Raw genomic sequence first — 26,794 nt, 5'->3', positions numbered from 1 at the left:
AACACCGAACACATGGCAGTGCGCACTTAATTCAGTTTGACAGATGTGGAGTGGAATTGGAATTACCACAAGATGAACAGAAGTTGAAATGGCTTCATAAATCGAAACTGACACGTAGTGCCTTCCCAAAACTGCAGGCATCGACGGGTCTTTTCTGCTCAAGAAAGGACAATCTGAGGATAAAGATTTTGGTTTGGATACAGCTGATAATTATAGAAGTGAGAGTGCGAGCAGCCTCCTGTGACACTTCACGAGGGCAGTGACAACAACCACGTCTTCAGCAGCAAGCGAGCAGCACCCTGCTGGAGGTTCAGAAGGCACATCGTACCTGCTGTCAGCAAAACTGCGATCCTCGAGCAGGATCTGGGCAAGCAGCTCATGTTTTCAGTAGGATGATACAGGTAACAGATCCCTGTGATGGCCAAGCGTAGAAAATAGTCCAAAAGAGGTTAGGCAGAAGAGAAGTGTGGAAACCTGCATTACCTGTTACCTACACTGCAAAAAAAAATCCACTCCAACCTCTGAATATGACAGATTCTTTGGCTTGAGGCAGGATATTTTGTACCCTTCCTGTACATGTTAGGCTAGAGCTAAATCAGTGTCCTTTTATCTAAGCCAGAACTGAAGTTACTTTAGGCTGAAATTCTGAGAAAGCTCTCCCTCATTATAAGGTCCAGTGAGCCTCCTGACATATACGGGGACATGTCATTATCAGCTGTGCCTTTGTCCCATCCGTAAGAGCTAATTTTGTTTTACAGCTGTGTGTGTCAGGCCAGCCACGGAGCTGAAGATGGAGCCATGTGCAGATAAGAGGGCATTTGAGCGTGCGAGGACTACTTGGGCCAGCGTGGAGGTCCACAGCGGGTTGAGGCTCCAAGACCTGCCCTCGTCCCATCTACACCGCCCACCAGAACAATCTGAGTTTATGGAATCCTCAGTTTTGCTCGCAGTGATAGCAGATGCTCCACACCCAAAGACAGCTCAGCAGCGTGGATGGCCATCGGGCCACAGCGCCGGAGCAAAATCAAGCGGCCCACACTGCTGAGGACACCCGACAGCCTCCTGGCACGACTCGTTCCCAACTGATCCACACAACTCGGACGTCTCTGCTTCGCAGGCCATCACACGTTCACAGCCATGCTGCCCGAGCTGTGGTATTTGGGAGCATCAGTGCAGGCTGCCCTTGTTCCTTGTTTTAAGAAATAATACACTAGAAGAGGAAATTCCTCTGCAGGGAGTCACTCGTTCTATGCGGAGCCTGACCTTGTCTTCGTCCATCAACCACGCAGAGGTTAAGTACACAGCACGGGGAAGGTCTCTGCTGCTCCCTGCATACTGCAAAGTGTGACATGAAGTGTCACGTCTGCTCAGATGTGAAAACGAGGAGGCTTTTACACACATCCTTGTAGGCCCATCCCAGATGGCTTCAAAGTCAACAGGGCCAGTTTGCTTCTGTACATATTTACTTACTGGCAAGACAGAAAGCTACAAATATGCACTAAACCAAAGTGTTAGCACAAAGAAGTTACCGTTTCCCAGTAGAGGAAGGGAAGGGAAGCACTCCTGTCTGACAAGGCAAAACAACTTGTTTGACTCCAGGATCCATCCAGACGGGCACAGCCCAAGGTGCTGAGCTGCAGGGAACCCGGCTGCTGGAGCAGCTGATGTGAAACACTTCAAGCACCTCGTAGATAAGGTGCTTTGGCAGTCACTGCCACACTCTGAAGTTGGACAGTTCTTCACAAGAACAGATTTTGGATCTCCTAAAGCTGTTTTCTCCTCCTTTATTTTTTTTCCCCAGATAGCTGAAAGCAAATCCAAGGCTGTAAGGGGAAGCTGACGGTTTGCAGATCACATCAGGAAGCTTCAGGAATACCACGTTATCTGAACTCAGTGAGCAGTTAAAACATACGGGGATAGTATATGGAATTCCTGTTATGTCCAGCTCTGCTCCTGAGCCCCCTTGAGGAGAAGGCTGGCTCCAAAATCCTCAAAGTGCAGCCCCCGGCCTCTTCCCAAAGCTGCCGCCTCCCGCGTGCCCGAAGGCCCCTCCAGGCCTATCTCTACATAACTGCGAGCGCCCTGGGGCTGATCCCAAGCAGACACACCTCGAACCCTAACCATGCTGTCGCTATTCTTATCACAGACTCAGGATCGCAGCCGGGTTTATTTTGAGGCCGTTTCCATCTCCGAACAGTGCTGTGCTCCCAGAAGAAGCACGGAGAAGTCGATGGCTCCCATAGCAACCGACGCAGGGAATTGCCACCGTTCTGCTGCAATTAGGGCCGATCGCAACGATTTCCCATTCCCTTCAGGTCAGTGGGCTTGAGAACGCTGGGCCAGCCACAAGGCTCAACAGTAAAACCATTTGTCAGGCCATGGTTTGTTTGATTATTCCCCAGCCCGGCACGGTCTAATATGACCAAGGTTGGACAAAGATCCTGCCGGCTGACTTTCTGGGGGTTTTCTTTTTGGATTATTGCCTTTTCACCACAAGAAATGCGAGCACAGCTCTGCCTCCCCCATCCCCTGTTGAAGGGCTTTCTCTGACACCCAAAAAACGTCCTGGTGGTGTTTAAGAGAAGTGTGTGGTTCGGGTAAAATGAAAACTAGACATCTTTACACAATGGAAAGAAAGAAGTGGAAGCAAGCAGATGTCAACCCCAGAGACACTTTAACCAAAGAGGGAGAAAAAGGAGCGACGAGATGATCAGAAACAACAGCAGCGCCGCGGTGGTACCTAACTCCCTTAGGAATGGAAGCAGATGCCTGCCAGCTTCGCCTGGAATAAGCACCCACCGACCAGACAGTTTTGTGTCCCAAAATTTCCAAAGAAGAATTTAATCATAGTAAAAGATAATGCCATAACATACTTAGCCTTTGAAACGTAATGACAAGGTAATAAATCACATGAAATGCAACTGCAAATGTGGATCTGAGAGAAAAAGCAATTACCTGAAAGCACCATCCATCTCAGACTGCTTCCAGTAGGTTTCCTGAGCGCTTGGAAGTCAAAACACGCACGTGTTTAAGATGCTATGCTTAAAACAAAAAGCAGCACAAAGAAACACCCTGTGATGAAGACTGAAGCAGAGCCAAGTAGCCAGTGCACCATTCCCTGCTCGTGCCACCTCCACAGAGTGAGATGCGGTAAAGGTATTGCAGATTAAATCGTGAATCACCAGACCATCACAGACAAGTTCTGAACCACTGAGTAACAGAGGTGTCAAGGTCAGCTCCTGCTCTGCCACCTTGTCCTGCCTGCAGAGAGGCGATGGCTGTGAGCGTGGTGCCACTGTTGCTGTGTTTGACAAGAAGGAAAATGGGAGCCGCTCTGCCCAGAGCTGCTGCCACGTCTGAGCAGGAACACAGAGGGAGGACGGATCCACCGCCTCTCAGGCTCTCCTTCCAGAGTCAACACTAAGTCAAGAAACAAGCAACAACTTCTCCACCTCATCTACCCCAAGTCAAAACGGGCAGGGATCCACTCTAAATGACTGTCGTGATTGAAGAAGCAGTTACGGTAATAGAATTGAGAGAAACGTGTTCCTCAAAGCCACAGCTGAGTTTTTTGACATCATCTTAAACCAAACAACTGTAAGATGTGGGGCAATTTCTGCTTTCACGTAAATAGATTAAATCCATCTTACAGAATCAAATTGCCTTCTTTGGGCACACCAAAGAAGCTTTCCAAAACCTCGTATGACAAGCTTAAATCTTTACTATGTCCTTCCTACTAGAAGTTCCCTCAGAAATACCAGCCACTTTATTATTCTCTCTCCTTCCTTGAGTGTTGAATCTCTAACATGCATCATCTCGTACACTGATTCACACTGCAACATGTCAAACGAAATAATTCCCCGCAGCAGCAGGAGAGGCCAAGCGGTGGAACAATGGTTGCTGAGGAAACCACCTCCCCGAAATGTGCTGAAATGTGCCTCGAGCCTTAAAATAAACATTTTAGCATTGAGCAAAATTTCATCTCTAGGCATCTCAAATTGAAATAATCATTTCTATATGCAGAGGAGATAATGTTCTCTCTTCATTGCTATTTAGTGTTTTAAACTGCCTTTAAGTGTATAATTAATTACATTACTTGTCAGGGATCACTTTACAACCACTCCACCTCCACTCAATTGCTAGGCTCTAGCATATCTCCAACTTTATTCTTTTTCTTGTTTTAACTTCGAGCATCATTCCTCTGACTTCTTTTTCCTGGAGACACTCAGCATTTAGCACTGCCTGCTAACGTCCTTCACTGGACACACACCTCTCAGAAGAAGGTTGCAGCACGACTGGCTTTGAAGAAAGGAGCTGTAATTCCTTGGAAAGTTGATTACAAGCAGTGCCTGTTGGCTTCTCCAGTCCTGGGTGGGGTGAATCCTTCCCATTGGGAGCTGGATGCTGTGCTGGTGCTCAAAATCCTCACAGGTTCATCCAGATTTTTGTTCCTTCTTTCCTTCTCTACGCACGGCTCCTTCCCAGCCACCTGCCTCCTTCGAGGGTCTCATCCCCTGAGCTCCCTTCCATTTTTTCCACAGCGAAGGGCCAACCTCCATGGAGTTACTGCTCACAGGTTCCTCGTTGGGCATGGCGAAGAAGGAACAAACTGCAGGACTGCAAGAGGAAACAGTGCAGCCCACCAACCTCCTCCTCTCCACCACCAGCTTCAGAAATCCTTCCCCAGCGGGCTCCTCTCTTCCCTCTTCACCTGCTGGTTGCCGCTAACATCGGCCTCGTGTGGTGCTTCAGAAACTGCAGCCTCTGGACCTCGGCAAACGCCGGCTTCGCTGCTTGGTGCCAAGCATTCAGGCACCGCGGGGTCAGGCTCCACGCAGCCGCTCTGGCACCCAGGCCTTGGGGAAGCTCCTGGAAGCCCAAATTTCTGCCTTTGCTCCAAGTCCGTGCTGCTCACCAGCACCTACTGCGGCAAGTCGCTCTCTTGCTCTCTCCTCTTTTTCTTAATGATGCTTCATGTTTCTTTAATGATGCTTCAAGGCACTAGGAAACTCCACTTTTCCTTTAAGATCACCACGCTGTCAGCAAGAGGAGGAGATCAAAAGGAAAAAAAAAAAAAAAAGCAGATGCCACCGTCACTGCCTGCTGCTGGGCTGTGAGCTTCGGGAGGATGCCTGCACCTTCAAACCACGCTGGCAAACGAAGCTGGGGGCAGGAGGAGAGGCACACACACACACACACACGTCTGCAAGACGTACGACGAGATAGGGCAATGTGGAATTTATGCTTTTAAGCCAAATTTACAATTCAATTATAATTCTCTGTGGATGCAATCATAATAAGTTTATAATTATTAACGATTATAAACATGACAGTCGCAGCTATTCAGTTAAAAGAAGAAAGGGCTGCAACAGCAAAATTTTAATTGTAATTCATGATCATTGGAAAAGAAAGAGCGCTTTTCACAGCGACTCTGGCCTCAAAGGAGGCATTTCCAAGCACAGGGGCTGCCTTTTTCTAAGATACCCCCTCTTTCAAACAGAACACATTAAAGAAAGACTGCACTCAAAATTTGGCCACCATTCAATTAATTCCCCCAACTGTGAATACTAACGCTCTTCGGGCTCACCATGCTCACATAAGAGATACCCTGATTCCAGAGAACCATTTATTCGTACAACCTCCTCTACCACAGCTACAGACCAAAAAGGAACATTTCACGGATTTACTATTTCATCTCAAAACACTTGACATCCTTTTCCTCTATCCATGGCCAAACACGAGTCCCTTTAGTTCACAAACTAGTGAAAGCCTGGGGAGGAAATGGCAGAAATCAGCAAAAATAAAAATAAAACCCTCTTCCCGTTGCTCTGGGCACGGCCTCCTCCAGGTGTGACACCTCTGCCCCAGCCTTCCCCAAGCCAGGAAGAATTTGGGATTTGATACCAAGCTCGCAGCAAGACGCAGCTAAATAAAGATTTCACGGCATTCGCACATCTGCATGAGGTCTGTCTGGGCTTGGCGATATTTACGCAACTGCCTGCCCGAGCAGCCAGACGAACACGGGGTTAAGCCAGGCAGAGCCACGACCCACTGCTATTTATGTTTCGACCAGCGCTCTCCAGAGGCCTCCACCAAGATGTATGCTTTTAAGAACAATTACTACAGGATACGTAAATTGGAAGCCACTCCTTCAAAAAATAGAAAAGCAGTATTTTTTGCACGTAGGTAAACAAGGTTACACCATCAGCTGACAGAACGATACCTCTGAAACGTGTTTTTATCCCAACCTCTCTGAAAACCACCATTAAAATGAAATTTAAAGTAGTGTTTATTGGATCATTTTTATCTACTTAAAACCAACTCTCTAGATCTTCTACATTATTCTAAGAGCGGCCACGAGGCTGGCCTGCCACAAGCACCAAACAAAAATGGGCATCAGTTAGAAACTAACACTTATTCGGGTTTCCAAGTCACCAAAACTGGGCAGGGGCAGGTCCAATCAAGCAGCTACACAAAGGAGCCGTATTCCATTTAAAAGCCTCCTGGGCTGGAAGCGCCGGCTCTCCCTCGCAACGCAGACCCTTCGCATGCGGCTTACCAGGGCAGTATGCATCAACGTCCAGTTTCTGGGCTGAAGAAAGTGTTGGTGAGCCAAGCTCAGATTCTGGGATTCGAGGGCTCTCAACAAACTTTGCTTTCCTCAAAGGGGCTAAGGAGAAGGAGGGGGGAGAAAGAAAGAGAGGTCATGAGTAAGGGAAATAGCAAGCAACAGATGGAAGCACTTAACTAAACGACACTGTCAGACTCATATCAGGTTACCCCCTTTTTTTTTTTTTGCCAGAAAAAAATTATCTGCATTCTTTACAAAGGAGATGGCTCTTGTTAAAACTTTCCAACTGCACAGTCTTTAAAGCGTGCGAGTATCGAGGCACATTCTTGATACTCTTAAACACTTCCTTTTTTCTTTCCTACTTTGTTTAATAATTTTTTATAGGAAGCAAATGGGCCTGCATTCAGCAACTACAGAAGGGCTAAGATCACGGAGAGGTAACAGAGCCCGGTAGGGTTTCAGATATTTAACTATAAATATCTAAAATGAATACACAAATTTTGGCTTCGGTAATTGTTTCCTCTGAACAACAAAAAATCAATTTTGAAACATCCTGAACATCTGACCAAACAGATTGGGTATTCAACGTGAGCGATCGGACTACAACTAATGCTGCCCAAGAAGACAAAACCCAAGCGCTTCGCTTTTATCCTTGCAAATCCAGAAAAGATTCAAGAGAATTAAAGAAAGAGCAGGGAAAAGGTAAAAGTCTGTCTGTAACAAACCAGCATTGAGCACTAGTGCTAGAGAAATGTGATTTTTCTGCATGTTTGAACGGTCTGAATTCTGAAAGAAAGCTCTATGCACCTTATGCACCTTTTGTAATAAAACAACAACTTCTAAAATGCCTTTATTATGAAGTTTTTAAACAGCTATTCCTGCCAGACCAGGGAAATAGAACTGGGGAATAAGTTATATGCAGAGATTATTGTATTGCATTTCAAAGTTAAACTCACATGCCCATTAAAGTGAAAGGCTAATTTGAAAAGCTGCTCTAGAAACTGTATCATGGGTCAGTATGCTTCATGCCTCTGCGGTTCTCAGTGTAATAGCCTCGATTTGCATAATTTATATTTATAGTCCTCTGTCCTGAAAATTAAATTTGGGATCTGAACCTAAGGATGGGGGACGTTTGTTCTCATGCATCTTCTGCAATAACAGCTCAACAGGTCAAGCGATGACCTCTGAGGCAGCAATAAATCTCTGGCTTTTAAGGAGACTGCACACAGGCAACAGTCCCCTGCAGCTGGAAACGGATCAGCAGTTCTGACGATGGGGCAGCAGCGAGGCTGCGCACAGCTCGCCCGCTCTCGCCTGCTGAGCCGGTACCTGAGCGACCAGGGCAATTCTTAACAAGAGAGTGGGGAAAAGAAGACGGAGGTGATGGTGTGGTTTGTCAACAGAAGTCCCTGTGGGGCTGAATATATCAAGATCCCACACCCTGTACCAAAAAAGGTGCTGAACAACCCTCCCGGCTCCCCTTACCCTAAGCACCTCACCCGGGAGACCCAACACGACGTGAAAAGAGGCACCGCGCTATCACTTTGCACGAGAAGACACGGCGTGAACATCAGGTGTATTTAAAGCACGCTCCCCTCCGGACTCCGCAGGGGCCGGTGTAAGGCGAGCTGTGCCGGGCAGCAGGAATGCGAGCGCCTGACGGAGATAACGGGGGCTCGCAGCCCCCCGCTGCCCCCAGCCCCTGCCTCCCTCGCAGCACCGAAGGCGCCGAGGCTGCAGGGTGCTGGAGGCAGGAGCAGGGGTGCCCAGCCCAGCCCGGCTCGCACAAGCAACCCGCTGCTCACCGCCACCAGCCCGGTGATTAAAACCAAAGCCGTAAATAACGAACACGCACGCACACACAGAAACCCCACCAGCTCGCAAATTGGCCAATGCCAGCGGAAAAATTATTCGCTGCGACGATCTTGTAGCAGATACTGACGGAATGGAAACACATCAATAGTGGGAAGATTATGACCATGGCACGAAAGTTGTTGGGAACAATAATTCTGCACAGACCGATTTACTGGTGTTTCATCTGCAATTATCCTAGAGATAAGTTTGTTTCAGTTGTTTTATCACGGCCCCAGTAACCGTCATTTTTACAACATAAATTGGAAATCTCTCGTCTTTTCTTTCTTTATTGTGTCTGGCTAACGCTAGACCTGCAGACCATCTGATGTGATGCTTGAGGGACGCTCAACTCAACTCAAATACCAAAATACCCAATGTACGTGGTTCTCGTAGGCCAAAACGTTAATGACTGCAATGGGGTTGTCACCACAAGGTTTTGCTCTAAACTTCCAAAGCAGAAGGAAAAAAATATAACAACACAGGAAGGGCTGGCAATGCCAACTGCTCTGCTTTCTGCGTGGACCTGAAGAGAAATGAGCTGAAGGCTTCCAAAGGTGCCCAACCTGCATGCTTGGGGCGTTCATCCCGAAGAACAGGAATAAAGTATGTTAAAGGTTGACACTGAAAGCAAGGCGATGCTATAATTATTCAGTTTAAATTCATCTTTTAAGATACAGTTGATTCAAGATTGGTCTTTTTTTTTAGTAATCCCTAATAAATAAACCTCCACCTTTCCTGCCCTGGAAGCCCACCCTCCTGCACCTCTGCTCGCGGCCCGGCAGCTGCGGTGCATCCACAAGAAGGAACTCGCCCACATCCCACATCTGCATCTGCTCTGGGTCTCTGCTGCTCCTCCCCGAGGGGCTGCCCTCATCTCCCGGCATTCACCCCACTGATTCCTGCCTTGAGCCAACACCCAACGTAGGGCAGCACAAGCCCTCAGCTCACAAATCCTACAAGCCGATCCACCCATTTTTCTTTCCAGGATAATGAGGAACCTATTATTATCAAAATGATCAATTCTCGCTGTACTAGTCCCTTAGTCGTACAGGGCAATTTATAGTATTTATACTTTTATTCCCTAAAAACGGTGACTTAAGTCTTGAAAATGCATGGTACCGGCAGACAAGATGTGCTGTGTCAACATGTCTCTGTACCAAGCTGTTTAAAAGGCTCCAGTCAATATCATCTTCTCAGGGTAACTGCGTATCAGGAAAAAAGCCAGAGCACGCCAGTTTCTTTCATTTCAGATATTCTTAACCTTAAAAAGACAAAAAAAAAAAAGTCCTCACTCGTATGTAACCCGATTGCACGAAGGAGGATTTCCCCACAGAAGATTTGAGTGCTCCCATCTTCGGTCCAAAGGAAGATTACCCTGGCAGGCTCAGATCTGGGCGTTACTTTTCTACTGGAAGAAACAGAACATGGCAACGCCATCATCTCAGAAATCTGTTTTGCCATTTTTTAGCCAAGTGTTAAAGGCGAATATTGACCTTTTTTGTCAAAGTGACGTGCACAAGAGTTTGCCTATGTCCTGAACGTGCTCCCATGACCACAGCGAAATCTTGTGATCAAAGTCACAGGATTAGCATTTAGCACGTAGTGTAAATCCCAACAGAAGCATGGAAAAATTATTCAAAGTATGCTACACCTTCCTCTGTCCATTAGGCCTCTTATTTCCCTAAGATTTTCTGTAAGAAACGGCCGGAGCCTGGGCATTAAAGAGCGTGGAAGCAGCTTTCCTGCTCACACCAAGGATGTTGTGAGCAGAGCGCGGCGTTTCTTCCACGCTGGTATTTGTTACAGCTCCGCAAGCTGTCACTCAGAAATGGCTGTTTGCAAAAACCGGTTACAAAACCATCCCAACCTAAGCGAAGGGCTCAGCAGTTACTAACGACGTCCTTCCAGAACTGCAAAATGCGCAGCTAATTCACAAACGCTTCCCGATGACAAGCAGCTCGGTTGCCAAAGCCTTCATTTGGGTCGGCCAGGCTCCAATGTACGATCGTGTCCTGGAGCGGAGGACAGCAGCCTCTGCGTGGACCTTCCATGGGCCATCCACGGGCTCAAGGACTCGATGACAAACACAACGTCGGTGTCATATGGGACCAGACGTGCTACTGCTGGTGTAGGAACTCCAATGTAAATAGCTAGGGAAGTTATTTAAAACAAATACTGCACATTTTCGGGGCCGGTTCCTGCAGTTCTCAGTGCAGTTAATCCCCACCCGTGCCCAAGTCAGCAGAGCAAAGCTGAAAAGCCTTCCTTCAGTGCAAACCCAATTCTCATTCGACTTTGACAGGAATTTTTCCTCTTGAAGGAAAGCGATGGTACTTCTAGGATAGGAATTAACCGCGGAATGCAAAACAATTACCAGGGTAAGCATTCAGGAAGTTTAATTAGACGGCTCATTTATGACACTTTCTGCAGCAGGTGGTCTATCTTCCAGAGGGGGAAAAGATAGAAATTATTTCCTCCTGTTTTCTAATTCTCCTTAATATCCACAAGGACACTAAGTACAACACTGTCACTGACGCCTGAAGATCAGTCTTTAAAGCAGACACGAGCCTGCTGCTGTAAATCGACTTAAAAATTGTATACTTATTTTTGGAAAAATGTTTGAAACTGCTCTTCTAATAAAAATGGAAAAGCACAAATCAGCAAACGTATTTAGAACCAGCACAGAACTGTAGTAACGCACTTTTAAACTACCACTAGGCAAAACACTTTATTAGAGGCTGCAGTCGAGCAGGCTGAGGATGGGCATGATAGGAGCCTCTCTAAAAATTCAGAGTATCCTGAAAGGATGCCCACCTGAGGAACAGAAACCTTCCGTGATGCTGCTCGGACTGGGAGGCACCAAGCCCCTGAGGGGCACCTGGGGAAGTCAGCTCCGAGGAGCAGGGGGCTGGGGCTGCAGTAAGTGGTGGGGGAGAGCTGCCCAACGTGCCTGCTCTCACCGCTCGCTGCCAACACGCGCCTCTCGCACCCGAAAAACACTTTGGGTTCCAGGAGCTGCTGATGGCTCGTCCTTTTTTCACAGCTGCAATGGGTACCGGGATCAATTCTGTTGCTCTCTGTGAACAGTGTCAAGAATCCAATCTGCTACCAAATAAAAATACAACAAAGAACCAACAGCGTGCGCTTATTCTTCCCGAGTAATCATTTTATCTCTATTAGCATTGTTTTCCAGTTCAGCCTGCTGAGCATCCTAATTCGATTGTATTCTCTCTGTTACCACTTCATTGCCATGTAATTTATAGATGAGTTAGCATTTTAATTAAAAAAGGTTTTCTTTATATTAAAAAGCATTGATAAAAGGAAATTATCATGGATTAGCAAAAGGCTTCGGCTACCGAGTTCAGGCTCAGCTCTGCAATGAACGCTTCACACGCGCACACACAAAAAGGGCTCTTGGCACCTTCTGACCTGATTGAACAAAGTGTTCCAGGCGCTTTTTCAGATCGTTTCAGCGGATCTGAACTAATTAACTCCATGGTTCACCTGCGGTGCAGATACCTGCCCTGTGTGTGCGCTGACACCCATACGGGTCAGAGCAAACCGATCGTCCGGGGACAAGGCACAAGGATGGCCAGCCGCTCCTCCACAGCATCGAGGGCGGGCTGAGCAGCGAGGACCAGGCTGGGAGCCTCTCCTGGGACCAGTGGCACAAGTCACCACGGCTTCCTGGGACACTCGATGAGATTCAGGACGAGTACAAGCACAGTGCGGCCACACGCTGGAGTTCACTCCCTTTCCTCCTCCATGGCAGGGCTCAAACGCCGCCCAGCTTTTTGTCCTCTCCCCTCTGTACGCACCAAGAACTGACAACTTCCAGCTGTGCTTTGAACCCTCCTCTGCCCTAGGAGAAGTTACCTTTATTGGTGTAAAAACACACTGGTTTTATCACAGAATAGGGAAAGAGGCAAAAAAGTGCCACGAACGATGAAAATCTGTGCCTGCTGCACGCTCATCTCTTGCACCTGATTCGGCTGAAGAGGGGCTGAATTGCTTAAACATGTGAGCACAATATTACCCCGTAAATTAGGTATAGAGAGAAGGCCATATCCCAAATGCACCAGCTCGTTACAAAAAATTGCCCAACTGAGTCTGTGACGGGAAGAGCCCGCGCAGTGGTTTGAAGAGCAAACTTCCAAACCTCGCATTTGGGGCGATGCAAGCGGCCGCTCCGCGCATCGGATATTCCCCATCTTACTTAATCACGAAGACGCCGTTCCAAGGGCTGATTCACGTGCTGGAAGCTGCCCAACACTACGTAATGCTGCAGCGAGTGGACTTTAGTGAAGTCTCCCTCGTACTAAAATGTTTTAAGTGCTGCAGTGCTATTGATCCACGGAGCTCCTGGAACGAGTAACTGTCAGACTCAACACAGCTGGACTACACCCAACACACGAGGTACGTAGCTTGCAATGCCTCCTCTGATCCCCAGCGACTCTTTATTTCGCTAAGAGTCATAGAAAGAGACAATGTCAGACCACCTGATTATTTCTGCTGCGGCACTAATAAACCAGCTATCAATAATTAAGATTTTTAGGCACAGATTTAAAAAAAATCAAGATTGAAATAGTGAAATTGTAAATTAACATCCTTCTTTAGCTAACCCAGCGTTATTTTACAGACACCACTGTAGAACAGTAACATTTTTGGTTGTTGTTAGTTTGGTTTGGTTTTTCTATTCGGTTATTTGGGAGCATAAAAGCTTTTTAAATTACGTGTAAAAGCCTGTCTCCTTCCCTCACAGCTATCGCGGCACCACGGGCAGGGCAGAGCGTACAAGAAGTGAGAACAATGTGCTGTCTGGAAACATTGTTCTCGTTCCAAAACTTTCAGCAAACATGGTTAGTTTAGGAGATAAGGCTCTGAAAAAAAGGAAAAGGAAGGAAATTAACATGAAAAGGGGAAGAGAGCAAGGAAGCAGAAGAGAAGCAGAAGAGTGCAGAAAGCTGGGAAGGGAAGAACAGCAACAGAAAAGGAGAGGTAAAATAAACAACTGTCAAAAACTGTCTCAATTAAAATGTTCTTTAAACTGTAAGAACTCTGTAACATGAAAGGTCTGCCTCGTCTTCCTTCTGAAACTGTTCTTGGAAAACTGTGGAATAACCTGTGGAATGGGCTTGGTGATCCTGGGGGACCACAGAGCCCTGCTAGAAACTTCTTCCAGCCTCTCTCGCCCTCCAGATCACGGATGTGTAAGATTTACATCCCTCCGCTCTTCTACGGAAGGCAGGGGAAAGAAGATCAAGCCACAGCAGTAACATTACTCGAGGATGTTCAATGACATCAGGAAGGAGCATGATTTTCTAAAATGAAATCAAATTTTAACTTGTCTTACTTAAATTATGGCAACCTCTCTCAAAAACAAATAATCGATCGTAACCTCCCTCCGTATGAATAGGCACCCCTAATTAATTTTCAAGGGAGGAAATAACTTCTTTTCTAAAGACTTGTATTGGAATTACATGCAGAAAAAATAAGCCAACAGATTTCTGTGGGAGCTATTCACTAACAACTAGCTCAAAGATATTTGTGATAAATTGGGGTACTCAGGCAGAAAATAATTTTGCCTAAAATGCTAATTTATATCCACTCTGCACTTCCAGAATTTTAGCTCAACTTCTGTTTTTCTTATTACCATGCAAGTGTTTGCTGTCATTTAGAGCAAACGGAGCAGCAATTTGTTCTCAAACTTGTCGGCGGGCTGGGGTGACAGCAATGCAGCTGTCTCCTCGGTCAGCCCCAGTGCTTCAGCCTTCAGCGAGAGCGGGCTGAGGATCCCAGCCTGGGGCCGTGATGCTGCTGCTGCCTTGAAAACTCTGGCAAGCCTTTAGGAAGAAAGTTGCTCCTATTAAAGCTCCCAGAAAAGACAAAAAAATCTCTCTTACCCTGTTGATAAATTTATTTGCAATGTGGGTTGCCAAAAAGCCTTTATCCCTGTAGGGGAGATAGCTCTGAGGAGAAGCAAGTTACCTATTTAACATCCAGACCAGGCAGGAGCAGGGTATGGGGCTTTCATCTCCCCATTTAAACTTCGGAGATCGGTTTTGACTCCTCAGAGCTGTGTCACAGGAGCAGTCCTCCATGTCATTTCCCATCTAAAATTCTCCTTTTCAGCATCTTCTGAAGTCTTTTAAAATTACCTCTTTTAGTAGAAATTCCTCGTGTGTGACTCAAGGTAGAAACTGCTGTGCAGATGGGGGGAGGATGAAAGTGGAGGAAGCCAGTGCCACTCGCCTCAGCCTCCCAAATCAGCTTGTTAGGAAAATAAGCAATTCACCCACTGACAGGTTTCAGACATTTCTCTTGCATTCAGTTGCCTTTTCAAGTTTCAGACTTTGGTTAACCTAGAAAAACGGGGTGAATGACGACCTGAGACTACAGGATGAAATCATGCCGTCAGCATTATAAGCCTACACAAGTCCTGCTCAACGAACCAAAGAATTCTCCTGGATGGCAAAACCAGAATGGCTGAAGAAAACGTTCCTCACCTCCCTCACTTCCCTTTTCCCACCAGTTTTATTTCATTAAATGTTAAACTTAAAACAGATGAGAGGAGAATGCCCCACAACACGAGTGCTGGATACCATTATTCCCATTCAGCCTCTTACCATCCCAGGCTTCTTTTTTCAGCAAGTCAGGGACTCACATATTGCACCGGCACCATACAGAGCTGTCAAATACAACCTGGATGTACTGTAAAGGCTATTTATTCTAAAGAAAGAAGCAAAGAGCTTGGTCACTGTAATCAAATTATGGGTAATCCTGTTAATTCACTGTTTGGAAAGAAACCGCTTCACCGTTCTCTAAACCTAAAGCCTGAATCATCCAAACACAATGCTCAGATTTCCAGATAAACTTGCCTGAGAGAAACCAGAAACTAACTAAAAAGCTACCGAACCAAATACATCTTCCCCTTTTCTGTATGAAGCTGACTGTAGGAAGTTATTCAGCAACAGTCCTTCGAACCTGAGAGTTTGAGAGTTTTCTCCAAATGCCTTCATTCCCGTCTTCTTCAAATGTTATGTGTCACTGCAGTGCTCCAACAAGGGACTTTTGGTTTAGGGTTGTTGTTTCTTTTACCTTATACATGTTGAACCAGCTAGGCTGTAGAAACCCACCTGAATACTTAACGCAACTGAAGATATGTCAAGTCACTGGGGGAGGAGGTATTTAACTGATGTTTCTTCCCAGAGAAGAAATGAGAAAGCGTAGCCTAACTGCTCCCAACATAAGGCTACTCTTCTCGACAGAGAATACTTTCCTCTGTTGCTTTGTACAGTCCTTCTTTCCATTCGTATTTACACCGAGATGTGATTACAGGAAAGCTGAATCACAGTGTGTAGCTGCAAAGCTGCAGCAAAGCAGCAAGCTCTTGGAATCACTGCTGCACCTCCTCACTGCAGCAGCATTTTTTCTAGAGATGGAGCTGCTACAGAAGAATTAAAGAAACATCATTATTACTTTGTAAATTGCTGTCCTTCACTGAAGGATGAGAGCATTCGGTTCATCCAGCTCAGTGACACGTTTCTAGCAGTTGATACCAGATACCTGGCGCAGAGTTTGCAAAGTGGGACGGTCGCAAACCTTCACAGTCTCTGGCGTGCTGCAGAGCAAGAATTTTCTGAGCCAGGCATTAGGTCCCAAAGCCCTCAACAAATTTATCTTCCATTAATTTATCCGTCACCTTCTGAAACAGGCATCGAGCTTTCACACCACCTCACAGCACAGCTTCCTCCAAATGGGCCCCACAGTTTCAAAAAACGCTTCCCAGGTTTCTGTTTTCTGAAAACCCAAACGAGCTCCATCAACTTGGTTCCCCCCCCCCAACGCGCCATGGTTGTGCCAAAGCAATCCCAAGAGACTGGCAGAGCCTAACTCCACTAAGCAATACCCAGGTGAACTTCTGCTAATACATTCTGCTACCCAGGTGAGCACTGGCTCCCTTAGAGCCCTTGTTGGTACTTAGCCGTGCCCTACCAGCCACCATTTAGCCAGTAGCTGTTCAGGAGGTTATAAATGAGAGGCTACGCAGCATAGAGAGCATTCAGCATCCTCCAGTACCTTCTGGTCCTCCTGCTTTGCCATGACTCATTTTGCCTGTTTCTATAACCTCCTCCACCACGACCTCCACGCGAGGCAGACCCACGGATCTGCTGCTCTCTCTTTGCGGTGCCTGCACCTACAGCACCCGTAGCAGCTGCCTCTTCTGTGGTTGTGTGCACGGGTGGGCTGCTCTGCAGCCCTGTGCTCCTCTGGTACCACAGCTGTAAAAAAGTAAAGCCTGGACTAATCTTGCAAGGGATCTGAAGAACAACAAGAAAAAGGAATTATTCACTCTAGACACTGATGCAAGAAAGCATGACTATTTGCGTGTTACTTAAATATTTTATGACAAGCCACGAATGATCAAAGGTAGGCATCAAATTATAGCCAAATTAAAAGAAAAAATGTGAACAGATGTGGCAGGGGCCAAGGCTGGGAGCAAAGCTAAGCTGCACGGCAACAAAGCCTAATTCATTGCCACACCATATCCTTAAGATCATACCGAGAGATCGTAACCAGCCAGATCAGGGCAAATTGCAAATTGTAACCAGTTAGATAAGGGCAAATTGTAAAATACCATTCACAGCCCAAGTAAACCCGTGTTAAAGCACAGGGGTGACCAGAGCTGCTCACTACAGCACTATTGGTTTTAAATGGGGCTGTGCAGCAAAGGGACCGATATAAATTCATTACTTGAAAACAGCATTAAAAAAAAAACACCTTAAAAGATGTGCATAGATAAGGTGATTTGATTTTATGTATGTTATATGTGTCAGTCATTCACATTTTGCCATGCTGAAACTAATTTTGGTGGCTTAGCTGATAAAGGCAGACCTAATTGCACTGACGTGCACGCGTAATTCTTCAGCTGCTATCAGACTGTGTTTAGGATCCATATTGCTTTGCTGGCAACAGCTACACGAACTAAAATGCCTAAATGCCTAAAATGAAGCTCCCTATGCGGCAAAAGTGATACACGCCGGAATCACCTGAACTTGTTCAACTTTAGGACAAATTGTATTTACAACTTATCTTTGTTTACCTGAGGGAATTGCTACCATTTGACCACGTTTACTTTTCAACAGTCTATCCTTTGCTCTTGACTTTTTTTTTTTCCATTTAATACTTCTAGAAGGAAATGAGCTTCTAGAACTTTCTGTATGCAGCTGAGATGAACTGCTCACCAGCCTTTACCTCCACAGAGGAACAGGGACAAGGAAACACGGCGTGCCTACGTGCTTCGAAGTGTCTCATGACCACGGGACTGTTTGCAGTTAGAGCCCACAGACCGGGCCTCCCCTCCCAGGGATGCCTCAGGCACAGACACGCGACGCTCTCAGCGTAACTGGATGCAAGGCCTAGCGATCCCTACCAGACCTCTGGGGCACTTTTATCCTGTGACAGCAACCCCAGACAGTGAAAATGTCAGTGAAAATGCCATTAACTTTGCTGGGAAGGCGCTGCTCAGCGCCCACTCCCAAGCTGAAGAAGCGGCAGCCACAGCACACAAGGCCAGAAACCATTCCCTGAAAGAAACAACCTGATCTGACTTCTGACTGCCCGGTACAAAAAAGACAGAGATCTCCTGGAAAGAGTCCAGTGGAGGGCCACAGAATGATACGGGGCCTGGAGCATCTCCCCTGTGAGATGACCTGGGTTTGTTCAGCATGGAGAAGACTGAGAGGGGATCTTATCAATGCTTACAAATACCTGAAGTGCGGGACACAGAGGGGTTTGGCCATGCGAAAGAATTTCTTCACAGTGAGGGTGACGGAGCACTGGGACAGGCTGCCCAGGGAGGTTGTGGAGTCTCCTCTGGAGATATTCAAGGCCCGTCTGGACGCCTACCTGGGCAGCCTGCTCTAGGGAACCTGCTTTGGCAGGGGGGCTTGGACCCAATGATCCCTTGAGGTCCCTTCCAACCCCTACAATTCTGTGATTCTGTGTGATTCTTTCCTTAATAAAGGAAACAATTTTCTCATGTAGATTTACTTCTGTGATGGAGTAAAAAGACCTGAAGTATAACTGGAAAAAAGTCATTCTCCTAAGCCTGGCTTGATCTTTCCAGAGAAAATCTTGGAGAAATTCCACGTTTCAACCTTCTACAACCTGCAAGTGGCCCAATCCCCCGGAGCTGCTTTGCTCGCTGCACACACGGGACCACGACCACCGGTGTTACACGACCGCTCCATCCATTGAGCACGCGTGCCAGCTGGCTGCTCCTGGTCAATGCACCCAGATGTGCCACCCGTGTGCCTCGGATGAGGATCAAGGCCATCAGGCCAAAAAGATTATGAAAGCAGGAAAACCAAAATCTGGCTGCAACACCAGAGCCGTGCTTGGCGCAGCACTGAGGGCTGAAGAGCTGCTGCTCCTCCTCCCTCTGCTGAGCAACCTCCCCCCTGCCAGAGAAATTTTAAAATAGAATGTTACAATGGAAGGATCAAAGATAGACTTGCTCCTCTGCAAGCTCTTTAGCATGCCATTTTCCTCAAAGGCAACTCCCAGAGCAAGCACTTATTTCGTAACCTGCCTCAGAAGCGCTGCCTTATTCCAACGCTTCCCTGCCTCCCATCTTCTCCGAATTTTCCATTCCCTTATCTCCCCATTTATCCTTTTTCCCCCCTCTGAATTAAAGCTGGCTTTTTTCTGTCTACCCTTTCTCCCTACCCACCTTCCACGTTGCCCCCAAGGCAACGCCTGCAGCTTCGAGCCTGCCCCCACCTCCCCACTGCTGCTCTGCCCGCTGCCTATTTGAGGAGCCTGATGTATCTCAATGAGGTAAGAAAGCCAACGAGCTGCCTTGAGAGTCCTCCTGCAGACCTTCTAAGCAGATTTGAAATATACAGAAACAGAAAAGAGGAAAAGAGACAGAAATCCAATGCAAAACCTCCAAAACCTCTGCTGAAACACCATCAAACCCTTGCTTTGCTCCTTACCATGTCCCTTACCGCTATTAGTGCTGGCTTTCTCTGTATTAATGTCAGCTGGTGCAATGTCCTGGCACTTAGCTGCAGCAATTCCCTCGTGCGTTTTGCATTCATTGCTTGAAAAACTTCAGGTTAGGTATCGCAGCATGAAGGCTTCCCTAGCCTGCCGTAATTACCATCATCAACAGCAACAGCATTGCCAATACTAATTTAACAATTAAACATACAGAACGACAGTGCCTATCATAATTCATTTACAGGTGGCTTTGGGGGGTTGGTTTGGGAGGGAGATGGATGTTTATTTTCGTTGAAGCTGGATTTTCTTTGCATCATAAATAGTTTTAGTTTTAGTTTTTGCTTTGTTTTGTTTTGTAGCTGCTTTGTTCACAAATACGTGGTTATATTGAAAGCTCAGCTAAAAGCTCAGCTTGGCAAGAGGCTGATTTTACTGTCTTCTTGATAGAGCTCCTTTAGATTACATAAGAGCAATAGCAGTATGAATTAAGGGCTGGACAAGCTTATTTACCTGTCAAAACTAATGGCCTTTCTCTACTTTCTAGAAATTTCAAAGCATGCCCAGGAAGAACTGCAGAAGGCAAACTGCCTGGTGCTGTTTTTTTCTTCATGTATTGAAACCAAAATGCAAACCGTTGCCAGAAGCAAACAAAAGTTGCACTTCAGATTCCTTCAGCAATCATCCTCTGCAGTCATATACTCGTTGAACAGCAAAACAGAGACCCTAACAGCAAAAAATACAGAACGCAACCAACTTGTCTAATTAGCTGTTGAGCTGAAAGAGGCCACCATGGAACAGAAAGAGCAAATCCTGCTTCTTAAAGATATGAAGGAGACGGGAATCTTGTAGAGAAAACTCGTCTACATTGCATTTGTGGAGAAAAATCACAGAAAGGCTGTGAATAAGGAACAGAACAGTCAAAAGGAGAAGAATGAAGAAGAGCAAGCAACAGCCCAGGTCCTTCCCCTCCGCATGAACTAGCAGATACTCAAACACGCACTGCTGAAAACGAAGGTGCGTGTGGGTCTACTTTCTTCAGGGGGGAAATTGTAAAGCACTGAGAAGGAATAATGTTGGGTTTAATCCCTGTCTGCCAGCCCACGTTTACCAGAGCTGACCAATATATTTCCTCTGCTTTAAGTTTTGTGGTGTTGGACTACGCAAAACAAAGGACACGGCAGCGTTAGAACAAACCCGATGTGAAGCTGAGTCCTGAAGGCCCGGTTATCACGTAATGCCACACAGCGCAGTCACTGAGATAATGCTTACACTGCCACGTATAAAGCACCACTTTGATGCAAACATGAAAGCTGAAATTTAGCCTCGTGTGTATAAACAACTCCGTGTGCAGCGTTGAGCTGGTTCTTCACAGCTGAGCTGGGTATTTGGCAATCACAGAGCACAACGATGTATTTATACCTGTCCAAATATAAACTTTTAACAAATATGGTACAAGAGAAAGCGTAGCAGCAGTTCCTTTCCAAGATGACAATGTGGAGCTATTCTCACCCCCTTATGCAACCTGCCCGCGTGTGCAGTGGGCGGCAAGAAGCTGTCTCTGCTCCAGAGCCGTGCCAACAGGTCCTGGGCCGCAGCGCTCCCTTCTCCGGGGCCAAACAAAAGGAAATATTGTCATTCCAGCAGTTCAGAGGCCATGCCTCTCACCTAAACAACCCAAGTGATTCAGGAACATGGTTCTGAGGAGGGCATAAAGAAATGCTAACGTTTCAAAAACCCAAAGAACTGATTATCAAGGCCTGAAGTAGCACCTGGCACCAGGCTCCATGCATCTGCAGGTGTGGTTAGACACCAAGGCCTTGCACCAAGCCAGCAGTGACCCTTGCTAAAACCCTTGTGAAGCCAGACATCTACTGTCATCTTCAGCTGAGCTGCTCCCCACTCCTAACAGCTGGGTGGGACCAAGTCCCCAGGAAAGGGACGCCCGGGCAGCCCTGTCAGCCCCTACCGACTCCATACGGGGACAGGCGGGGGGGACCAGCCCCGTGGATCCCAAGGGACACGACAAAGGAGTTTCTGAGATGAACATCACCAGGCTGTGATAAGCAGCAGTCAGTTACAACACGTTGCACATTTCAGGACTCTAAATACCTGGTTTAATAAAGGTACACAACCAAATAAATGTTGGAAATTAGGATTCCCCACCCCCGATCCCCTTTGGTCAAAGCATCATGTGAAAATAGCTCGAGCTAATTTGTCTTCTCATTTCATTTAGCTGTAGGATGTGTCATCCTTGCTGCCAAAAAAGCCCATCTCCACATGGAGCACACGTCAACACAAAACGTTAGGCCACGCAGCTGTGCCAGCAGTCCAACCACCAGCTAGATATTTAAAGGCCTCTTTTTTAAACGATTCAGAAAGCTGATGCTGAAAGAAGAAAGAAGCTGGTTTAGAAACGCGTGCACACATTATCTACTGGGGAAAAATCATCATGAGCTGTATCCTGGTAACAACCAGTGCATTATTCCTTAGCTGAGTGCACAGAAGAGGGAAGGATCTTGCTAGTGCATATTTTGAGGTGCAAGAACCATTGGTGAAGGTTTATGTGAACAGCAGGTATGCTCATATATAGGAATAGAGCTTGAATATTGGGCCAAAGGCATCCTTGCTGTAACCCCAAATCGCATGCATGCAGTTAAATCGGTCCCGTATTGGGACTGGGATTACACGACAGCAGCAGCCAGCCAAGGGAAGTCACTGCAGAGCAAGAGCCAAAGCAGCAGCCCAGGGCCACGGATCAATCTCAATCCTCAACTTTGTTCATCGTGGGCACGGGTCGGGGATCTGTGATGAAAACCCAGCACACGGCCGGGCACTGCGGGACACCACCACGGAGCAGAGCCACACGCGCGCCTTATCGGTAACGCTGCGAGCCATGCCGAGCCTGCCCGAAGCCTGTCCTGACCACAAAGCACTTTTGCAAAAGCCATGGTCTGTCTCTGGACAAATAACCCAACCCGACACAACTGGGCAGGACAGAGGAAGAAGAGTTCACAACACAGGTTTGCTCGTGTTATAGATGTAGGAATGGGTAAGAGCCCCCCAGCCCAGCTGGAGGTGGGGACCGCTCCGAAAGCTGTGCTGCGAAGGCCCCTCTGCCCACAGAACATCTTCGGGGGAATTTTCTAAGAGCAGAAGGAAGAAAGATGCAAAGGGGAAAACGATGGCCTGGTTCAACCCCACATGAAGGCTTCCTACACCACCTCCTCTGGTTACAGAAACTTTCCAGCTATGTGTAAAAATTCTCACGCAGCAGAAGTGTGATCGTGACAGATGCTCCATTTTGTGTAGCACCCGTGTGAAATAAGGACAGGCTTCTGGCTCGGAGCTTCCGAAAAGGCACGGAGGCTTCAGGCTATTCTGCCTTTCTTTGGGTTTGGTTTGTAGGGTTTCTTTTGTTTGTTTTGTTTGTAATGTTACCTGCACTAAACATAAACAAAGGGAGAACCTAAAGCTGTAAACGTGTAACTGACCTGAAACAAAATGTTACTGGTGCCTTTTCCCGGCCGTAGTGTTGTGATGTCCACCTATCCTCTGCACCAGTCCTGGGAAGGAGCACCCTGTAAGGGTTCTGCAGGCCCAGCAGGCAGGCAAATCGCAAGGCAAACATCAAAAAAATCATGTGGGATTTTGTGCACAACTCCATTGTGATTTCTGCTCTGTTCATATGGAAGGCAGTCGCGTGTCAAAGAACTCCGAGCAGGGTTCTTGCTTTGTGAACAGCATTCTGGAAAATGTGCTAAAACTGGTTTGTGAATTTCGATAGCCAACGCATATGTAGGCAGTTTTTCCTTCTCTCCACTGAAAATAAAATAAAAGCCACATCCAGGCTACCATGAAATGAATGCAGAAATGGCACGAGTTTGACAGATCTCCAACAACCAAAAAGGCATCAAAACACCAAAGGGTTTAATTCAAAGAGCTGCAGATGGACACAGTACTTATCTATATAAATGTGGGTTTGGAGACCTAAAAAACCAGATGGGAAACGTACCAATTTCATCTAAAGAACTGTGCTTGTTCACCAGCTGTGGAGGTACACAGGTAGCTGCGCACAGCCACATCCACGTGCCTGCTCTAGTTGTGCAAGCCCAACTGGTCTCCATTTAACTGCACAACCGCCAAACAAACCACAAGTCCAAAAGCAATGGATGAAGCATCCGAAGAAAAAGCATAGTAAGAACTGACACAACGGGAAGCAAATATCCAGCGCCCATCGCTGGAAATGGAAGAGGATCCTCCTTCTCCAGCAGGATTCGCTCCTGGAGGCAGGAAGGTTGGACACCGGGGTACAAGACAGGACGGAAAATGCAGGCACCAAAATCACAAAGAAATGTTGCCTGTGGGTGTGCTACTTCATTTTTTATAAGGGATGATTCAATTTTCCTTCCTGACATTATGTAAGTTCTCTCGTTGCGTTAAGCCTCCAGATAGCCATGGACTGCCATGCACCAGGGAAAATTAAATGGAAAGTGAATGATGGCCAGAAAAAAAAACACATTACGCATCCTGAAAAAAACGGGATCTAACGGCACACTTTACAGCTAAGTCAGTCCTTGTCGGCACTGTGTGGTTCAGAAATGCAAGCAGGAGTGGGCCTCCAATCCCACCTCCACTCCTACACGACAAACATGAATTTTAGATCAATGTCATGCTGACAAAATGACAGTTAAAGAAAGCAAGGGAAGAAAATGTGAACATATTGCCAGCGGTATGATACAAAAATACATAGGAACGATGAAGAGTCTACACTGACACCAACAATCTTAATCACAACACCTCTCAAAAACAAGTGCAGCATGAACACCGGGCGCTCGAGCAGCTTTCCCCAAACTACGCCTTGAAAACGATTATTTATGTATCGGGGATTTCTCCTAGTAGCACAAATTACAACTTACTCTTTTAGCGGGAAGCAAATCTTTGCCTCCCAGCACATGAGGGATCCATAATCCACTCAAATCTCCTTTGTGGTCACTCTGCAATATCGAAGAAAAATCTTATCTCAATCCTATTGTTCTGAGATCAAAAAAAAAAATCAATCCCGGTATCTGGGGCTATTTTTCACCTCGCTCCTCAGCAGATCTGTTCGATTTCAGCAATCCTGGCAAAGTGCACTGATTTTACATTTTGTGCATGCGATTCTGCACATCTCTGCGAGCAGCAGACAAACTCGGGGTTATGTAAAACTATTGCAACAACACCTGAAAGAAAAATAAGCAAAGCAGCATAATCCTTACTTACACTACAAACCTCCTAATGGCTTCCTCGTAAACTACAAGCATTCAAGTCCCTCGTCCTACATTGATTTTCTGCAGAGTTAAAAGAGGCCAAGAAAAGCCGAACACGATTTAAATCAAAGTCCATGCAAGACAAATTGTCCAGATACTCACAAGGCTTTGTTTTCGCTCCCCGCCACCTGAGTGCATGCAGCCTTGCAGCAGGAAGCCGGCGAAAGCCTAACTCACAGGTAGCGACGCCGCGAGAGCAGCAGCCCAGGCTGGATCCTGCTCTGGTGCCCACCTCTCCCTAGCGCCAGCTCCATATTGCTGCTCCCAACGTCAGGATGATGTTACAGGTGCCACCTCCCGCTGCTGATGTCAAGCTCGGCTCCCAAAAGCACAGCGCCGCTCTCCCCGCGGTGCCTGCTGCCCCTGCCAAGCATCACTTCGGCATCGTCTGCGTCCCCGGGGAGCAGGCTGCGGGATGATTTGGGGAAGGCTTCCAGACGCACAGCTTCTCTCTTCGTTAAGCCTCTCGGCGTTAAAGAGCCTCTCCTTCCAGAAGGCTGCAGCAAATGTAGACTGAACGCCTCCCTCGGGGGGAAATGAAGTATTTTTACACAGTTTCTTTCTCCGGCGCAATCTAATTTGCTCTTTTTTTAGAGCAAATTGCTGAAAGGATAGGTAAACAATGGCGCAGAACAGCGGAGTCAATGATTCCCCGATGCTCTCCTGAACATTTTGGAGTAAGCCGAAGGGCTGGCGATGCAGCCCAGGACCAGAGCTGATGAATGGTGCAGTGCTGCTGTTGTCATGGCAACTCGGAGAAAAAAAGCAGCACCATATAAGGAGTTGTGACATGGATTCTGGGAACAATTTATACGAAAAGGCTGTAAACCCTTGGATGCTTTAAAGCTGCAGCATCCCCTTCTCCCCGTCTGCATCCCGCCTTCATCCTCCAGATGGAAGCGGTCGGCGCAAATCAGCGCAGGCACGGCTGTCTCCATCCAGGGCGTGCTTGCATGGGGAGCCTGGTACCAAACCCCAGCAGAACAAGATGACTTTCAGCGTTTGCAAACGGTCTGCTTGAAACGAGGAGGGAAACAGCAGGGAGCTAGCGCTGACCCCAAGTAACACCTAGCAGGGTGCCGACGAGACCCGCAGCAACCACGCAGCTCCACGCAGGTAAGCGGCTCCCGGAGCTGAACCAAACTGCAGCACCATCAGGTGGCTGAGCGCCCGAGCGGCACCGAGCAGGAGCCAGCCACTCCTCCTGGAGCCGGGAACACATCCCCAAAGCAACCCGCAGCGCAGCCGCTGCTGTGCCACAGAGGCTGGCAGGGCCCTAAAGCATCTTCGGATAAAGCAGGGCAGTGAAAGGCAGCCCAGCCCCACGGCTGCCCCAGCGAGGTATCAAACAACCGAGGTTTCTGTTCCATGCTGCAGCTCAGAGGGGAACACCACATTGTGTCACACTACGGTCAGATGCCTTCCACTCAGTGCATGCACTCAGACAGACAAGGTGCCGGCATCATGAGAGCTGCAGCTACTTCACCAAAAGCTGACCCAACACATAGTTCTCAAGTCCCTGCTCAGCAAACAAAATTCAAACTTTCAGAAATTCTTCCCACTTCTTACCCTGTTTTATTCTGAACAAATGCATCTGAGCCCAAACAGCTCTTCCCCAGCACCCACACCTCGGCCAGCTGTTTTGACACCTCTTGCATCCACACCCAGCTGCGATGGTGTCTTAGTTTCCAGAGAATACCTGGTCCCAGAGGGCTGGGATTATTAATCTGGTTTTGCCAACATTCAGCAAGGAACAATTTGAGATTTCAAGCTCAGAAATCTCGGCTTGTTTCGTTCCACACTGACAATGAGTGCCAAGACCACTCGACCACGTGCTGCAGATGCAGGAAGGAAGAAGCAGCACTCCTCCGGCTGCTCCCACCCAAGGGGAAGGAGGACGTGGGAGGAGGGTGAGCCCCAGCTCTGCCATCCTCCAGCACAAGCAGCGAGGGGGTGGCGGTGTCCCAGGGGTCCCCGCAGCGCAACCGGATCAGGACCAGCACCGGTGGTTCATCGCCACGCCAGGGCTGAGGGAGTCTCCCTCCTGCTGCAGCTC

General features: G+C 47.4%; 1 protein-coding gene across 18 annotated transcripts in view; it reads right to left on the bottom strand.

Moving 5' to 3' along the window:
* Positions 1 to 26,794, bottom strand: part of TANC2 (tetratricopeptide repeat, ankyrin repeat and coiled-coil containing 2) — a 278,090-nt gene that overhangs the window by 119,000 nt on the left and 132,296 nt on the right. For 12 of the 18 annotated variants that reach the window (XM_035347942.1, XM_035347941.1, XM_035347940.1 and 9 more), the window contains one exon: positions 6,560 to 6,670. The exons of 4 other annotated variants lie outside the window; for them this stretch is intronic. In XM_035347942.1, coding sequence (XP_035203833.1) covers positions 6,560 to 6,670 — 111 coding nt within the window. Of the gene's footprint in view, positions 1 to 6,559; positions 6,671 to 24,840; positions 25,633 to 26,794 lie in introns of those variants that run through there. 2 more of the 18 variants (XM_035347956.1, XM_035347957.1) reach the window with 2 other exon arrangements.

This window comes from Oxyura jamaicensis, chromosome 27 (genome assembly GCF_011077185.1).
Source record: "Oxyura jamaicensis isolate SHBP4307 breed ruddy duck chromosome 27, BPBGC_Ojam_1.0, whole genome shotgun sequence".
NCBI lineage: Eukaryota > Metazoa > Chordata > Aves > Anseriformes > Anatidae > Oxyura > Oxyura jamaicensis.
The sequence above is the reverse complement of the archived record's forward strand: the minus strand, read 5'-3'. Positions and strand labels throughout refer to the sequence as shown.